The following is a 17,500-nucleotide window of genomic DNA, read 5'->3' as shown; positions in this document are numbered from 1 at the left end:
TATTTTTCAAAATTAGGATAAACAAAGTTCTTTTTTTTAAAACTAAAATATACTCTCCTTCAATGGTCTTCCATCTATCTGCTAAACCTGCAAGGCCCCTCTTCCAAATTTCACTTGTCCATGATGAAATATAATCCTCCAGTTCTGTTCTGACCTCGTCTACAGAATTCCTATTTTTCCCATCCAAATGATTTTGAAGACTGTGGAATAAATAATAATCAGAGGGGTCAATGTCCGGCAAATGTGGTGGGTGGGGCATCATTTCCCACTGAAACTGCTCCAGCCATTGGAATGTCACCCTCACTGTATGTGGTTGAGCATTATCCTGATGGAAGAGCACTTTTCATCTTGAAACCGAAGATGGTCGTTTTTCTTGTAGTGCTGACCTAAATGACAGGTTGAATGACCAAATCCAAGCTTCTCTGCCAGTTTCTCAATAGTTAAGATGGGATTTTGTGTCGCCGAGGTTTGCAGGACGTCCTTGTTGAACTCGTTGAACTCTACAGATCTTCCAGCATGAGGCTCGTCATCTAGGCTGTAGCTTCCAGCTCGGAATTTCTGGAACCACTGTTGACACTGGCTTATGCTTATTGTCCAATCCCCATAGACTGCATTAATATTCCTCGCACTTTCTGTTGTGTTGTGGCCTTTATTGAACTCAAAAAGCAAAATATGCCGATTATGCTCCTTTGTCATTTCCCTTTGAAAAAAACAACTATTAAAATCGAAGTGCACTCTTACACACATGCATGCACACACACACACACACTGGTGGGAATTCAGACATATGCAAATTTTGTTAAGTTTCAATCAAGAAACAACAAAAAATAGTTTCAGTGAGAAATGAATAAATTTCCAACAAAATTCTTTATAGAATCAATAATTTATTGATTAGATATATTACAGGTGTCCCAGGTTGTTTGAAGCTGCCCCTTGCCACCAAACGACACACCTCATTACCTTAACAGTTAATCAGTACAAGTTGGTGTTGTTTAGCCCCAGGTCTGTCCTGAACCAGTAGGCCAGACCTATAACCAAAGCTATTCCAATGGTGATCATCCTGTCTTTTCTTCAGGCATAGTGTATCTGGGACTACATCATCACATGCATTCTGCTCTGTTGCTGTTACTTAGAACACTTTTAATCATGGGTTGACTGGATCAGTACTACCTCTAGAGACCACCAGGGGTCCATGGACGCCAGTTTGGGAACCCCTGTCCTAGAGGAGTGCCTTCTCAAAGACCACTCCCAGTAGGCTCACTGCATCCTCAGACACCAACCTGACTATTTCTACATGCCAGCAGTCATATACTACTGAAAGCAGACTAAGACCCTGACAGGTGCTCTGAGTCTGGATCAGAGGAGACCTGGGGAACAATTGTGGTTAAGGGGTGGATCCACCCTCCTTAAGACTCTGGAACTCTTCAACCAGAACGCTTGAACATACACATGCGCACGCACACACACACACATGAAAGGCTTCCACATAGTTTCCATCAATGAACTTCACTTGCAAGGCCACTATAAGCAGAAGACACTTGTCCAAAGTGCTGTGCAGTGGGATTGAACTAGCAACCATGTGGCTGTGAAACGGGCTTCTTATCCTCACAGCCACGCCTTTACCTGCACGTGATTTGAGGGAGATTTCACTACTATTTCTAACAGGCCAATACAACTGCTACCGCACCCTGCCCCTCCCCTTTAAATGGCCCTCAAACAAACGCTTTTATTATCATTTAATCTCAAATGCAGAATTGCTTTCTTCTTTATCAACCTGTTTTTTTTTTCTCTTTTTGCTTCGATTTTTTTCCTGTTATTTGTTTCTTTAAAAAAAAATTTTTTTTTATTGTTATTCTTTTTATTTTAGTTTTAGTCATGCATGGATTGGGTGGGGGTTACAGTAGTTGTTGTTGTTGTTTGTGGTAGTGGCATTGGTGGTGATGATGGTGGTGGTGGTGGTGGTGGTGGCGGTGGTGGTGGTGGTGGTGGTGGTGGTGGTGGTGGTCATTTTGTGTATAGATGTTATTGCTTCATAGCAACAGATCGTATTAGATAATGTAATCTTAGATAGACGGTGCCTACATAGCTTTGATGCTGGGGGCTGCGGGGTCAGGCCTGACCTACAACAAGAAAGGTCACAGCAGATAATGTAGCCCGAGATACACAGTGTCTTTATAAAAGGCATGATGTTCACAACTGGAACGGCTTTGGTCATAGGGCTGCTGGATCAGAGCTGAATTAGAGCTAAAGAAGGGCACATGACACAATGAAGTCCAAGATACACCATGTTTGAATAAGAGACATGATGGTCACAGCTTGAATGCCTTTGATCACAGGTCTGTCTCATCAAGGTAGACCTTGGGCTAAACAGTAACAAGGTAGGACACATTAGATTTTGTAGTTCTTGGTATATTCTGTCATCAGAACAAAAAGGCATGAAGGCCACAGTTGGAACGTCTCTGATCATAATTCTGTAGGATCAAGACTGAGCTGAAGTTAAACATCACCACCACCACCACCACCATCATCATCATCATCATCATCATCATCACCATCAATAACAACATCTGTTAATTACCCAGAAATATTGACAAATATTGACTTATATGTACTACCTACATATCTGTGGAATTAGATTCTTAAACCACCACCACCACCACTCCAACCCTACTTTAATCCCCACTCCCTTGGACCAAATCCTACCTTAATCCCCCTCCCCCTGCCTGTCACATCTGTCTCAGAGTTAAGGAGAAACAAACATCTGTGACAAAGTATTTAATATTTATTTTATACTGTGTGTGTGTGTGTATGTGTGTGTGTGTGTGTGTTTGTTTGTGTGTGTGTGTGTGTGTGTGTGTGTGTGTGTGTGTGTGTGTGTGTGTTTCCTCATCAATTGAGCAGTATTAACATATTTGTCAGCCTGCAACATTTGGTAATGACAAAGGGGGGGGTCATACACACATACATATATATCCATGATGATCATGATGACAATGATGATGACAGTGATGGTGATGACAATCATTTATGATGGTCTTCATCATTTAATGTCTGCTTTTCTTCTCCAAACCTCACCTGTTTCCAAGCAAGGTAATATTTCTCTATGGCCAGACAGGTTTTTCACAGGCTTCTTTCAGTTTCCGTCAGGCAACTGACTCATATGAATGTGTGTATATATATACATATATGCATGTATGAGTATGGCCCTGCTCAGTATGTAGAAAAGGAGTAAGTAGTAACTCTATAAGATGTACCCGGTGCAAGCTATGGACACATAAGAGGTGCAGCAACATCAAAGGCAGGTTAACTAGCAAAGTTAGTTTTTGTTTGTGGCAGATGTTCAGGTGCAATAAAGACTGCAAACAAACAGGAAACAACTTCTATCTCATTCCAGGGTGAAAAACTAGAGGTAGTCGATAGCTTCCGCTATCTGGGCGACCAAGTTAGTAGTGGGGGTGGGTGCGCTGAAAGTGTAGCTGCTAGAATAAGAATAGCCTGGGCAAAGTTTAGAGAGCTCTTACCCCTGCTGGCGACAAAGGGACTCTCACTCAGAGTAAAAGGCAGACTGTATGACGCATGCGTACGAACAACCATGCTACATGGCAGTGAAACATGGGCTGTAACTGCTGAGGACATACGTAAGCTCGCAAGGAATGAAGCCAGTATGCTCCGTTGGATGTGTAATGTCAATGTGAATACCCGTCAGAGTGTAAGTATCTTGAGAGAAAAGCTGAACATTAGAAGCATCAGTTGTGGCGTGCAAGAGAGACGATTGCGCTGGTATGGACATGTGGTGAGAATGGAGGAGGATAGCTGCGTGAAAAAGTGCCACACCCTAACAGTTGAGGGAACCCGTGGAAGAGGTAGGCCCAGGAAGACCTGGGCTGAGGTGGTGAGGCAAGACCTTCGTACATTGGGCCTCACCGAGGCGATGACTACGGACCGAGACCTTTGGAAATGGGCTGTGCGTGAGAAGACCCGGCAAGCCAAGTAAGATCGTTGCCAGTGCCCCTGGACTGGTTCTTGTGCGGGTGGCACATGAGATGCACCATTTTGAGCGTGGCCGTTGCCAGTACCGCCTGACTGGCTCCTGTAGGATTTTCGAGCGAGATCGTTGCCAGTGCCCCTGGACTGGCTTGTGCGGGTGGCACATAAAAGACACCATTTCGAGCGTGGCCGTTTTCGTGCGGGTGACACGTAAAAGCACCCACTACACTCTCTGAGTGGTTGGCGTTAGGAAGGGCATCCAGCTGTAGAAACTCTGCCAAATCAGACTGGAGCCTGGTGTTGCCATCCGGTTTCACCAGTCCTCAGTCAAATCGTCCAACCCATGCTAGCATGGAAAGCGGACGTTAAACGATGATGATGATGATATATATATATATATATATATATATATATATATATATATATATATATATATATATGTATGTATGTATGTATGTATGTATGTATATATATATGTATATATATATATATATATATATATATATATATATATATATATATATATATATATATATATATATATGCGTGTGTGTATGTATATGTATATATATGTGTGTGTGTATATATATATATATATATATATATATATATATATTTCGTATGTGTATTTCGTGTGCAAGATTCTTGATGTGGATACGTGTGTTGAAAGAAATACAATTAAACCTTGGGAGAGGCATTATGCCGGTAATAAACACACGCACTGGTTCAGTCCTTTATTAATTTAATTTATATAGTTTTTTGTTAAATTATTTCATTGCACTCTTGCAATCTCTTCAGTAACTTGTCTCTCCACTTCCATTTATTTTGAATATATGATCTGGCGTTGTTTCGAAACTGTTTGGTATGAGCATGTGAGTGTGTGCAAGTTCGTATGTGTGCACGCTCATATGTGTGCACGCACTTATGTGTTCGTGCTTATATGTAAGTATGTGCGTCCATATGTGTGTTTGTAACAATTTCGTTTATATCAGATCAGATAGAGACTTTTTAATTAATTTATTTACGTTCATATTCCGCATCATATGTGTGAACAACACATGCAACCATGGGCAATTGTAAGGCCCTCATCTACGTGTATTTGGTGTTTAAAATTGGTTGCGTTTCAGTTATGAGGACCGACTCCTGTATTTGTCGCAACGATGCGTCACCGGGGTGTCTAGACAGGATTTCTATGTTAATTCTGTTCAGTACACCACCATGTTGTTCATTGGAGGGACTATAATAATCAAAAACAAACCTCGGTGCTCTACCAGCATGCCAAAGAACAACATGGTGGTGTACTGAACAGAATTAACATAGAAATCCTGTCTAGACACCCCGGTGACGCATCGTTGCGACAAATACAGGAGTCGGTCCTCATAACTGAAACGCAACCAATTTTAAACACCAAATACACGTAGATGAGGGCCTTACAATTGCCCATGGTTGCATGTGTTGTTCACACATATGATGCGGAATATGAACGTAAATAAATTAATTAAAAAGTCTCTATCTGATCTGATATAAACGAAATTGTTACAAACACACATATGGACGCACATACTTACATATAAGCACGAACACATAAGTGCGTGCACACATATGAGCGTGCACACATACGAACTTGCACACACTCACATGCTCATACCAAACAGTTTCGAAACAACGCCAAAACAACGCCAGATCATATATTCAAAATAAATGGAAGTGGAGAGACAAGTTACTGAAGAGATTGCAAGAGTGCAATGAAATAATTTAACAAAAAACTATATAAATTAAATTAATAAAGGACTGAACCAGTGCGTGTGTTTATTACCGGCATAATGCCTCTCCCAAGGTTTAATTATATATATATATATATATATATATATATATATATATATATATATATATATATATATATATATATATATATATATATATATATATATATATATATATATATATATATATATATATATATATATATACATATATGTATATACACATAGATACACACACACACAACGTTAGCACACTATTGGTTATAATGACAAATGTTCCAGTTGATCTAATCAAAGAAATAAATTGAAATTAGTGCATAAGTGGCTGAGTACTCCACAGACATGCACACCCTTAACATAGTTCTCAGGGAGATTCAGTGTGACACAGAATGTGACAATGCTGTCCCTTTTGAATTACAAGTATAACTCATTTTTGCCGCAGGGGGAGCTGGAGCAGCGTGAGATAAATTCACCTCCACCCCACCTGGGAATCGAACTCACGACCTTGTGACTGTGAGCTGAATACGTTTAAGGACACCATAACGTCTCTGTTAATTTTGTCCATAATCAAGAGGTCATCAGTGGTCAGTTGGGGTGTCTGTGTGAATGTGGGGGGGGGGAGGCATAGGGATGAAATGGGTGGATGGAAGGAAGAGATGGACTGATAGCACACATGTTGGTGGTGGTAGGGGTGTCAGGTGTTGTAATTCATTTGGTCATTAAGGGGTGTATCAGGATACTGCTTTAGATTTTACCATGGCAACTAGGGAGGGGGTGGCAATGGTTGTGGTGGTGATAGTAGTGATGGTAGTCGTGGTGATAGTGGTGTTGGCGGTGGGGGGGGGGAACCTATGTTAGTTGTAGTGGCAGTGATGGTGATGATGGTGGCGATGGTGGGTGATGGAATTGGGTCATTGTTGTGGTTTCTTCATAATTAATTATTGTTGAAAGATAAAAGGGAGAATTGTTATGAAAAAAGAACCCCACCATCACCACCACCACTATTGTGTGTATATACACATACATACATATATATAGATACACACCTACATGTATATACACACATACATATATATTACATGTATATACACACATACATACACATATATATATATATATATATATATATATATATATATATATATATATATATATATATATATATATATATATGTAGGTATGTATATATACACGCATACGTACATACAAAGTAAATGTCACAGGATTTTCTATGAAGAATAAACACAAAATTGCGTATCACAATTTGGATTCTGCAAAGAGACCTGTGCCTCCCAATGGCAGTCTGCCAATTCCAGTTCCACCAGATGATGGCATTGAAACATCAGATGATGATGCTGACTGTCACGATGGTGCTGCTGAGGATGATTACGTGGCTGATGACGACAGCTTTGAACCTGAGAAATGTTCCCAAGCTGAACTGAAGGACCCTGTCAGAGACCCACCCACCTCAAAAGACAAAGCAGAACTGTTGGCACCGTTATTTTCGGTAGAGAAGTGTGGTTCTGCAAACGTGTTTTTCTGTTGAAGGCCAGCTTTTCTCTTGCAGTGACATCGATGGACTTTTCAATTGTTTATCACAAAATCATGATCCTGCAGAGTGGCGTTTGTTTATTGACTCTTCAAAACGAAGTTTAAAAGCTGTACTTCTCCATAATGGTCATTGGAAGCCCTCCATTCCTCTTCATGAATCATGTGAGAATATTGAACTATTACTTCGTGCCCTTCCCTGTGAAAGATACTCATGGGAAAGATGTGGAGATTTAAAAGTGATTGCAATGTTAATGGGAACACAGTCACGTTTCACAACATATTCTTGGTTCTTGTGCCTGTGGGATTGTCAGGCAATTGACAGACATTATTCGGAATCAAACTGGCAGACAAGAACATCATACCAGTCAGGACTGTCTAGTGTCAAGAATACACTTCTTGTAAATCCATGTAATGTTTTATTGCCTCTTTTGCACATAAAGCTTGGACTGATGAAGCAATTTGTAAAGACACTGGGGAAGAGAAATGCCAGAGGGTTTGAGTATATTATAGAAAAGTTTGCCAAAATCACACAGGTGAAGTTGTCGGATCCCAAATTAGAGAAGTACTCGAGACAACACTTGAAGAACTGGGACTGCCTGCCTGGAATGCTTTTAATTGGATCTGTGAGGATTTCTTGGGCAACAAAGAAGGCAATGGACCACAAGGATGGAATCAAGAACCTTCCGAAACGTTACTCAGGAATGGGTCGTCACATGTCCTTGAAAGTTCACTTCTTGGACTCCCATCTGGATTTCTTTGCAGATTAACCTTGGAGCCATGTCTGATAAACATGGTGAAAGATTTCACCAGTGCTATGGAGAAACGGTACCAAGGCTTCTGGAATGACAGTATGCTGGCTGACTTCTGCTGGACACTTTACCGTGATCAACCAGATCAGGAACACAGCAGGGAATCCAAATCACAATGTTTCTAACTCTGTTGTTCTAACTTTGTCTGTTTCGTCTGATCCATTTCTTGTGTATTCACTCTTTGTAGAATGACTGTGATGATTTTTAAGTCAATAAACTCATTTCCTTCCTAAAACCAACATCTCCTTATTTATTGCGTTAATGGTTTCATTACACAAAATATGTAAACATTTGCATTGGATCTACTGAAAAGCTGATACATGCTGCATAGAAATGAATTGGAAGTTTGAAATCAGCAAGAAAAACTAGTCTAAAAAAGTTGGTTTGCATTCAGAATAATTATAATACATTTAATTTTGTTGATTAGTGGTTATTGGTTTTGAATTCTGGCAGAAGAGCAGTAATTTGGGGGGATGGTACAGGGTAAGTTGATTTTATTGACTCTAGTGTTCAATTGGGACCTCTTTTATCAACCCCGAGAGGATGAAAGGCAAAGCTGACCCTGGCAGAATTTGAACTCAGAACGTAAGAACCAATGAAATACTGCTGGTATGCTAACGAGTCTGCCAGTTGACCCCCTTAACACAACCACTTATTATCGACAGGATGTCATTTCACAAGCAGACCCACATCCGGTCAATAACCTTTACCTATCTATCATGCTAGTGATTGATAGGGAACATCAACAAATGCCACGGTTTGTTGGTCAGCACAGAGTGTAAACATACACACGTACAAACACACACACACACACACACACGCAATGTTGATGATGATAGAAGCAAAGCTTAAAACACTTGATATTACACAACACATAAAGAAACATACACTAACGATCCATGGTGTCCTGCTCATTACACTGCGTTATATAACACCTGTTCTTCAGTATCCCCATCTTTATTTAGAACTAAAATCAAGGATGCTACCTTTCAGGGGATGTAATTTTGAAATAAATGGACGTAAATTTTCTTCTCATTGACTGACGTAAAGCAATTTTATTTTGCAGACGACAACCAAAAGTGGTGGCTGTGGTATATATCAATGGAATGGCCGTATGAGCATGTTCCTCCACGTATTGCTCTTTGGTGCCATTTTCTCCATCCTGGTCTCTGCTATCTAAGGTAAGTATATGCAAATTCTAACATTGTTTTCATACAAATTCTTCCATTCATTGCTTCCCTGCACTGCTTCTGCTCTCTGCTTTCATCCATTTTCTCTTGTACACTCTTTCCATACAGTGTTCCAATACATTGTCTTCCATACAACTTCAATATTACTATGAAAATTAATACAGCTCAGAATCCATAAATTTGGTAGGTTGGCATTTTCCTAGGGGGTATAGATGTTGTAGGATCATTAACAAAAACTTTTCTTGTAAAAAAAGAAACTTTGCTTCCTTTGTTAATCAATTAAGCACTGAGAGGATCTCAGAAGTTGATGTGAATAAACAATCCTGTAACTGTACTGATATTAACAACTGCCCATATAATGACAATTGTTTAGATAATGGAATACTACGCAATTGAAAAAGTTCAAATTAACAATGCAGGGCTGTCTGAGCAGCATAATAGGCCACTGAACAAACCAATGCACTGGGCTGTCTATTTACTGACAACAAGCTACAGCATACACAGATTAGAATATATATACATACATACATATATATATATATATATATATATATATATATATATATATATATATATGTATGTATGTATGTATATATATTGAAGTTGGATTTAACCAGAAGAGTCTTCAGGTTCTAATAGTATTTCTGTTTCCTGGCTCAGTAAATCTTGCTATGTAACAGATCTACTTAGAGGTCCCACCATTCTAAAGTGACTTGTTATAATATAGGGCCATACTATATGATGGATCAAAATATCTTTATTCATATCAGAAACTAAATTTTGGAGAATGTTAAGCAGATGGTTAAACATTCTTAGAATAATTTCTCATTCATCTTACAATCAAAACTAAATCTACTAATCTCTATGTTTACAGTAATGCCTAAAAGATTAACTGAGCTAGAACATTAAAACTTAGTGTGCATGCACATCAGAGTTCAGGATCAATCTGTGCCAAGTGGCTTCACTCTGCGTGCTTTAGCTTCGTTACTATGGCAACAGTCCGGATACTTATTGATCAGACCTTGTGTGTGTGTGCGTATGTATGTATATATATATATATATATATATATATATGCACGCATGTTTGTATGTATGTATAAATGATTTTTTGTATAATACTTTTTCTTTTCTTTCCTGAAATTTAGGTCAGCTGCGGTTTGAAGAAAATGTAAATCCCTTGCAGATATGCTGCTGACCACAGAAGAACAACTCGGCACCATTAGAAATAGAAAACCCATATTCAAATATAATTTCATGCACACACACACACACACACACATAAACATGCACAAAAAATATAATAGATATTATACTTAATTATGGCAGTTAGTATATTTAAATAGGAATGTTATTGACATATCCATATTCGTAACCTGATATATTATACACAAATATATGCACACATACACATAACACAAGTCACTACCCTCCATACCATGGTTTCACATTGCTGTCCAGGAATTTAGACACCTCTTCAGTGAAATCTATGAAAATCACTTTGTCGAAATGTCTGCATACTGTCACGAAACCATCGTAGAGAAGTAACTAAATAACTACCAGCACTATATATATATATATATATATATATATATATATATATATATACACACACACATATACACACAAACACACACATACATATATATACACATATACATATATACATACACACACACACACATGCACATATTTGTATATAGTATATCTTGTGTGTACAAACAGATGTACAACTGCTACTGGTGAGTTCAGAGCTCCACATAGCTTATCCTCATCCAGTCTGCTTCCAGGTTAGTGGTTTGGTGACTGCTATACTTGCGGGTAGCACTACGGGTTATAATATACAGAGCAAATGTAGGAGAAATTACAATAAATGCTTTATTTAACATCGTTTATTCCTACCTGCATTTCCCCATTTTAGTTATTTGCAGATGACAGCATTGCACATTCTGAGTGCAGTTGGATGCTTAAACACAACAGGTAACCAGAAGAACACTTTGTTGCATTTTCTCTGTAATGAAATGTTCCTCTGATGATGATCCGTTGTGGTTAAGCTTCCCGTTATTCTTGGAAGATCCAGTGCAGAATTCCAAATGACCACAATGGTGAAACATACGTCGGGATACTTTAAACTCAAACCCATATATTTAATGTAATTTCCCCTATATGTATATATATATATATATATATATATATATATATATATACATATCATCACACACACACACACACATATAAAATGTATGTATATATATATGTGTGTGTGTATATATATATGTGTGTGTGTATATATACCTAGCTTTGTGAAACAATGATGAATAAACCAGAAATATAGTTAAAACAAATATCAAGATGACATGGATAAACAACAGGGACTGAAACAAGTTAATCGGCATCAAGCACGTGTGCACACACACACACACACACACACACACACACACACACAAAGAACACATGAGGAGAACAGCAAAAACATAGCACAAGTAAATAAATACATATTAATAACAATAAAAACAACAATAATAATGATAATAATAATAACAATAATAACAATAATAAAAATAGTAATAATAATAATTATAATAATTGTAACAATTAATTAGATAATCATTAATGCTAATGTCATGTTAACACATTCAAATTAACGATAATAATAAATTGTTCTTAAGAATTATATTTCTTTCTTTTTCCTTTTTTTAAAAAACAACTTATTTCTATATTTGTTAGGGAATTGGTCTTTTTGTATCACATCACCTCGAGTCCTAGTGTATTACTGGTACACTTACAGTATCAACCACTTTTGCATGATTTCATTCAAGAAGAATAAGAAATCCTAATAAAAATTAAAACAATCCTTTTAACTAACGGCATAAGGCCTGAAATTTTTATTTTTTGGAGCGAGTGGGTGGGTGGGGGGGATAAATCAATTACATTGACCCCAATGTTTGACTGGTACTTTTTTTTATCAATCTCAGAAGGATGAAAGGCAAAGTCGACCTTGCCAGTATTTGAACTCAGAATTTAAAGACAAACACAATGCCACAAAGCATTTTGCCAAGCGTGTTAGCGATTCTGCCAGCTCACAACCTTGATAATAATAATAATAATAATAATAATAATAATAATAATAATAATAATAATAATAATAATGATGATGATGATGATGATGATATGTTCTTTATTGGTCACCAGGGCCAAACACAAAACGTAGAGGACGATACACAGGTTGAGGGACAGTGAGGTTTAACGTGTAAACAGCCAAGAAACACAGTGATTAACAAAGAGGTTAAATCCACAAAATGCTTCTACAAGAGGTGTCTGAGAAACTCTAGGTGCCTCACTCCAGTCAGTACATATATTGCAACCAGTCTAAAAACACTGCCTTCATTATCATTCACATCCAAGACCACCGACTGACTTCCGGGTCCAGGAAGACAGACCTTATCTCAAGATCCAGGCCTTTTCTGAACAACACTGCCATTCCTGGTCGACTAAGAGATGTGAAAATCTCAAAGTCATCGAAAATGGGAGCCAAGGCCTGTGTGTCCATCATCCTGCTCTTACTGACGGCAATTATATCCAGACTCAGCCACGTGAGGTCATTGCACAAGCGTCCTTGCTTCCACGATGACCGCAGGCCAAGTATAATTATAGAACCTACTTTAAGAACAGCCATACTGGCCAGGAAGTAAGGAAAGGAAAAAAGAGGGAGTGTCACTTACCCCTCCTGGTGCTGTTTGTGGTCAAGTGGTTCTTTGACCTTGTCTGTTTTGCTGAGTTCCTCTGGAAACCCTTTTAAAAGCCATCTGCTGGCTTTTTAACATGTTTCAGCTGACATTTGTCTCTCAGGGACGAGTTCTTGAACCCCTTCCAAGACCTTGGTTTCCTGTTCTTTGTTATAACTTCAATTGTTTTCTTGATTGTTCGATGACCTCAGCCAAGTTGCTTTGAAATGTTCAAAGCTTAGTTATTTTCTGCTTTTCAGACGCTGTGATATCTTTCTTTTTAAACCATGATTATATTGTGACCTGCAAAATAGAGAAAAACATATTATTAACATTGTAAAAATATAAATTCCAACATTTGCATAAAACCTTCAGACAGCCAATTTCAGTAAATTCTTAATTACTCACGAAAAACAGATCAGATGTGTGTCGAATTTTAGCCACAATTAACAAAGAGCATTTGTACCAACATCCTAGAATTTCAGCTTCCTATGTACATGGACATTCATTTTATTAAAAAAAAAAAACAATTTGCATAATATCTGTACACACACACACATATGTGTGTGTGTGTACACACATATATATAGGTATACATATATATATATACATATATACATATATATATATGTATATATATATACATGTATATATATATACATATATATATATATACATATATATATATATATATATATATATATATATACACACACACATATATATGTGTATATATATATATATATATATATATATATATATATATATATATATATATATATATATATATATATATATTATATATATATACATACACACACATATACATGTGTGTATACATACATACATACATACATACATACATATATATATATATATATATATATATATATATATATATATATATATATATATATATATATATGTATATATATATATATATATATGTATATATATATATATATGTATGCATACATATACATATATGTGTGAATGTATGTATGTACACAAGGCATACACCAGAATTATATATCAATACTCCTAATGAACTATATATTGTATTCACAGATGTGTACATTTTTAATTACTCACAAATTATTATTCATGTTTAATCTTTTCATTTGAATTACATACATACACACATATATACACATGTGTAAATACCTATCTATAAATATATATATATATATACACACACACACATGTATATGTCTATGGTTATATATATATGTGTGTGTGTGTTTATATATGGAATATTAATGATTTAGACTGTAACATATTGAAGCTTCTTTAATCATTCTTTGTTCGAGAGTTACTATTTCTATAATGGACACTGCAATATAAAACTATATGTTAGATCTTCCTCCTGGAAGAATCTGTAACAGAATTAGAAAAGAAATTCCAGGTGTCTTAAAGTAAACTTAGCATAGGTCTTAATAAGCAAGAAATCAGACAGGACCCTACCCACTTCACTTTAATGGCCCTACTAGACATATAGGAAAAGTGTAGGCAGGAATTCCATTAGGTGTACCCAATGCAAGCTATGGACACACAAGAGGTGCAGTGGAATAGCAGGAGGGCTAACAGAGAAAGGAGTGTTTGTGTGTGGAAGATGTACAGGAGCCATAAAGACTATAGATGCATGGAAAGCTGGTTTCCTCAAATATTCTGAACGAATAGATAATTTCTACTACGCAGGTGACCTAATTCACAGTGGAAGAGGATGTAATGAAAGTGTAGCTGCTAGAATATGAATAGGATGGTGAAAGTTCAAAGAGCTTTTACTTCTGTTGGCAACCAAAGATCTTTCCCTCTCTCTCTCTCCAAGTGAAAGGAAGATTGTATGATGCATGTGTACTAACAGCAATGCTACATGATAATGAGATGTGGGCCCTGAATGCAGAAGACATGCAAAGACGAGAGGAAATAAAACTAGCATGCTCCACTGGATGTGCAATGTCAGGGTAAATGTGTGACAGAGTGTGAGTGTTTTGAGGGAAAAGTTGAGTGTAAGAGGAATTAGATGCAGTGTGCAAGAAAGAAGATTGTGCTGGTTTTGTCATGTGATGTGTATGGATGAGGACTGTTGCATAAAAATGTGCTGACCAGTTAAAGTGGATGGGACTTGTGGAAGAGAAAGACCCAGGAGGACATGGGGTGAAGTACTGAAAGCTGATCTCAAAATGCTGAGCCTTATAAAGGAAATGACAAAGGACCAGGATATCTGGCCCTTGTTCTACTCACGAAGATCCACCCACCACAGCAGAAATGACATCCTAAAACCACCCGGGTAATTCTTATCCATGAGGAACGCTGACCCGTCAGCCCACTTCTCAACCTCCATTTCATCTTCCAACACTCATCACTTCTTCTGTCAGCTGAGAGCAGAGTAGACACATCCTGCATCCCCTGGCTTTTTCAGTTGCCTATCTTCCCCTCTCCTCACACCTCCATTACCTATTGTCTCCACCAATCACCTCCTCCCCTTTCCCTGTGCTGCTCTCCATCATCAACTCCTCTGCCCTCACACACCCACTGCAAATCCACCCCACATACCAAACCTCTCCTATATTTCTCACCACCATTCGCTACGGTCGCCTTAATCCTGCCCAAGCCTCTATACCCCCTCACACACCCAATGTCCCTTGGGGTAGGGCCCTGTCCCAACACATCTCTGCCATCATCTCTCTCACTCCTGCTCTCTTTACCTTACTTTCCACTTCTTGTCTGTGAATTTGATTGATGGAAAATGTTGTGTTGGAGATATTATCTCAGTTCACTTTCAATTCAGCAGGTTTTCGCTTACCTTGATAACATTGTGTTAGCATAAATTTTCCAATAGATTGATTTCACTGGCATTTTGTACCTCTTATCTACATCTAAGAATGTTGGCGCAATAGAAATGGTCATCAGTATTATATGGTGTCATCATCAATTGAAGACGTGACTTTCTCCATTCTTGTTCATGTTGTTATAGACATACATACATACATTCCTACATATATAGGTATATATATATATATATATATATATATATATATATATATATATATATCTATATATATATAAAAATGAGAATGTGTGTCTGTCTGTCTGTCTGTCTGTCTGTCTGTCTGTGTGAATCCCTAAAACTCGAGAACGACGCAACCAATTTCATTCAAATTTTACAGATGCCTTACTTAGGGTTCCAGTTGTGTTTTAGCCAAAAAAAATTTTAACTTCTTGCAGAGTTCGAGCCCACGGCAACATAATATCTCCTCCACTATTTAAGTATTACGTGTCAAAAGTGAAACAAAAACGCTCATGTCAAATACTTTCACTTTAAAAATGAAACTATTCTACTAACTGAAATAATCACATTTCGATACTGTAATGACAGATACTTTCAGAGAGAGAGAGAGAGAGAGAAAGAGAGATGTATATGTATACATATAGATGTATATGTACACGTTATTCCACTAACTGAAACAATCACATTTCGATACTGTAATGACAGATACTTTCAGAGAGAGAGAAAGAGAGAGAAAGAGATGTATATGTATACATATACATGTATATGTACACGTATATGCATAGGTATATATAGATATAGATCTATATGCATACATGTATATGTATACATATGTGTAGATGTATATATATATATATATATATAGATGTACATGTAATATGTACACATATATACATATATATACATGCATACAGATATCTATACATATATACACCCATCACACACAAACACACACATTAGTCATTTGTTTTCTTATCCAAAACTACGTCAAAAGTACTGAACGGATCTTTATGAAATTTGAAAATTATATTCTATGTATAACGGCCATAACTCCCATGAAAATTCATATATTTTTGATGTTGATGAAATTTTAACCCGAACATAACAGATGAGCATTATTTGTAATTCAACGGTACAACAGTGTAAGACTACCCTTTCAGATATACTTTCATTGTGATTTCTGCAATGTGGTGCATAAATTGTCAAGTAAATGAGACGCATCTTTGCCTCCACTGATTCACTTGCAAAGTGTTGAGTAAAATTATTTCGTTGCAGACCTCCTTTGGGTCTTTTTATTATCACTGCGACACACATAGTCCCCAGTTGGTAACATTGATTTCAAGGCCCTCCTAGATGAGAGACTGGCATTCCACTTAATGTCTATGTTCCATGCTGGCATGGATTGGAGAGTTATTAATGTAGAAATATGGTATCGTAGCTACTAACAGTTGAGGGTTGCGTAGTCTAGACGGCGTTTTTAGATTTCATTATTCTCTTTAACCCGGGCAAAGCCGGGTATTTCTGCTAGTATATATATATATATATATGTATACATACAATATAAATGTATATAATATATATATACACACACATTTCATCAAATACATGAGATTAGGTATCAGTATGTATGTGTGTGTGTGTGTGTGTGTGTGTGCACATGTAATTTGAAAGAACAGTGCTTTTGATA

General features: G+C 37.2%; 2 protein-coding genes across 2 annotated transcripts in view; one reads left to right on the top strand and one right to left on the bottom strand.

Annotated features, from left to right (window-relative positions):
• The window catches only part of LOC149131459 (uncharacterized), a 20,834-nt gene extending 8,861 nt beyond the window's left edge, over positions 1-11,973 (top strand). Inside the window, exons 2-3 of the mRNA XM_089338790.1 lie at positions 9,177-9,291; positions 10,446-11,973. Coding sequence (XP_089194916.1) covers positions 9,177-9,290 — 114 coding nt within the window. The 3' untranslated portion in view covers position 9,291; positions 10,446-11,973. The remainder of the gene's footprint in view (positions 1-9,176; positions 9,292-10,445) is intronic.
• The window catches only part of LOC106879706 (uncharacterized), a 34,900-nt gene extending 21,764 nt beyond the window's left edge, over positions 1-13,136 (bottom strand). Inside the window, exon 1 of the mRNA XM_014929391.2 lies at positions 13,020-13,136. The gene's annotated coding sequence lies outside the window, so the exon portion shown is untranslated. The remainder of the gene's footprint in view (positions 1-13,019) is intronic.
• Positions 13,137-17,500: the final 4,364 nt, after the last annotated feature.

The sequence above is a fragment of the Octopus bimaculoides genome, chromosome 21 (genome assembly GCF_046866305.1).
Source record: "Octopus bimaculoides isolate indiv1 chromosome 21, ASM4686630v1, whole genome shotgun sequence".
NCBI lineage: Eukaryota > Metazoa > Mollusca > Cephalopoda > Octopoda > Octopodidae > Octopus > Octopus bimaculoides.
The sequence above is the reverse complement of the archived record's forward strand: the minus strand, read 5'-3'. Positions and strand labels throughout refer to the sequence as shown.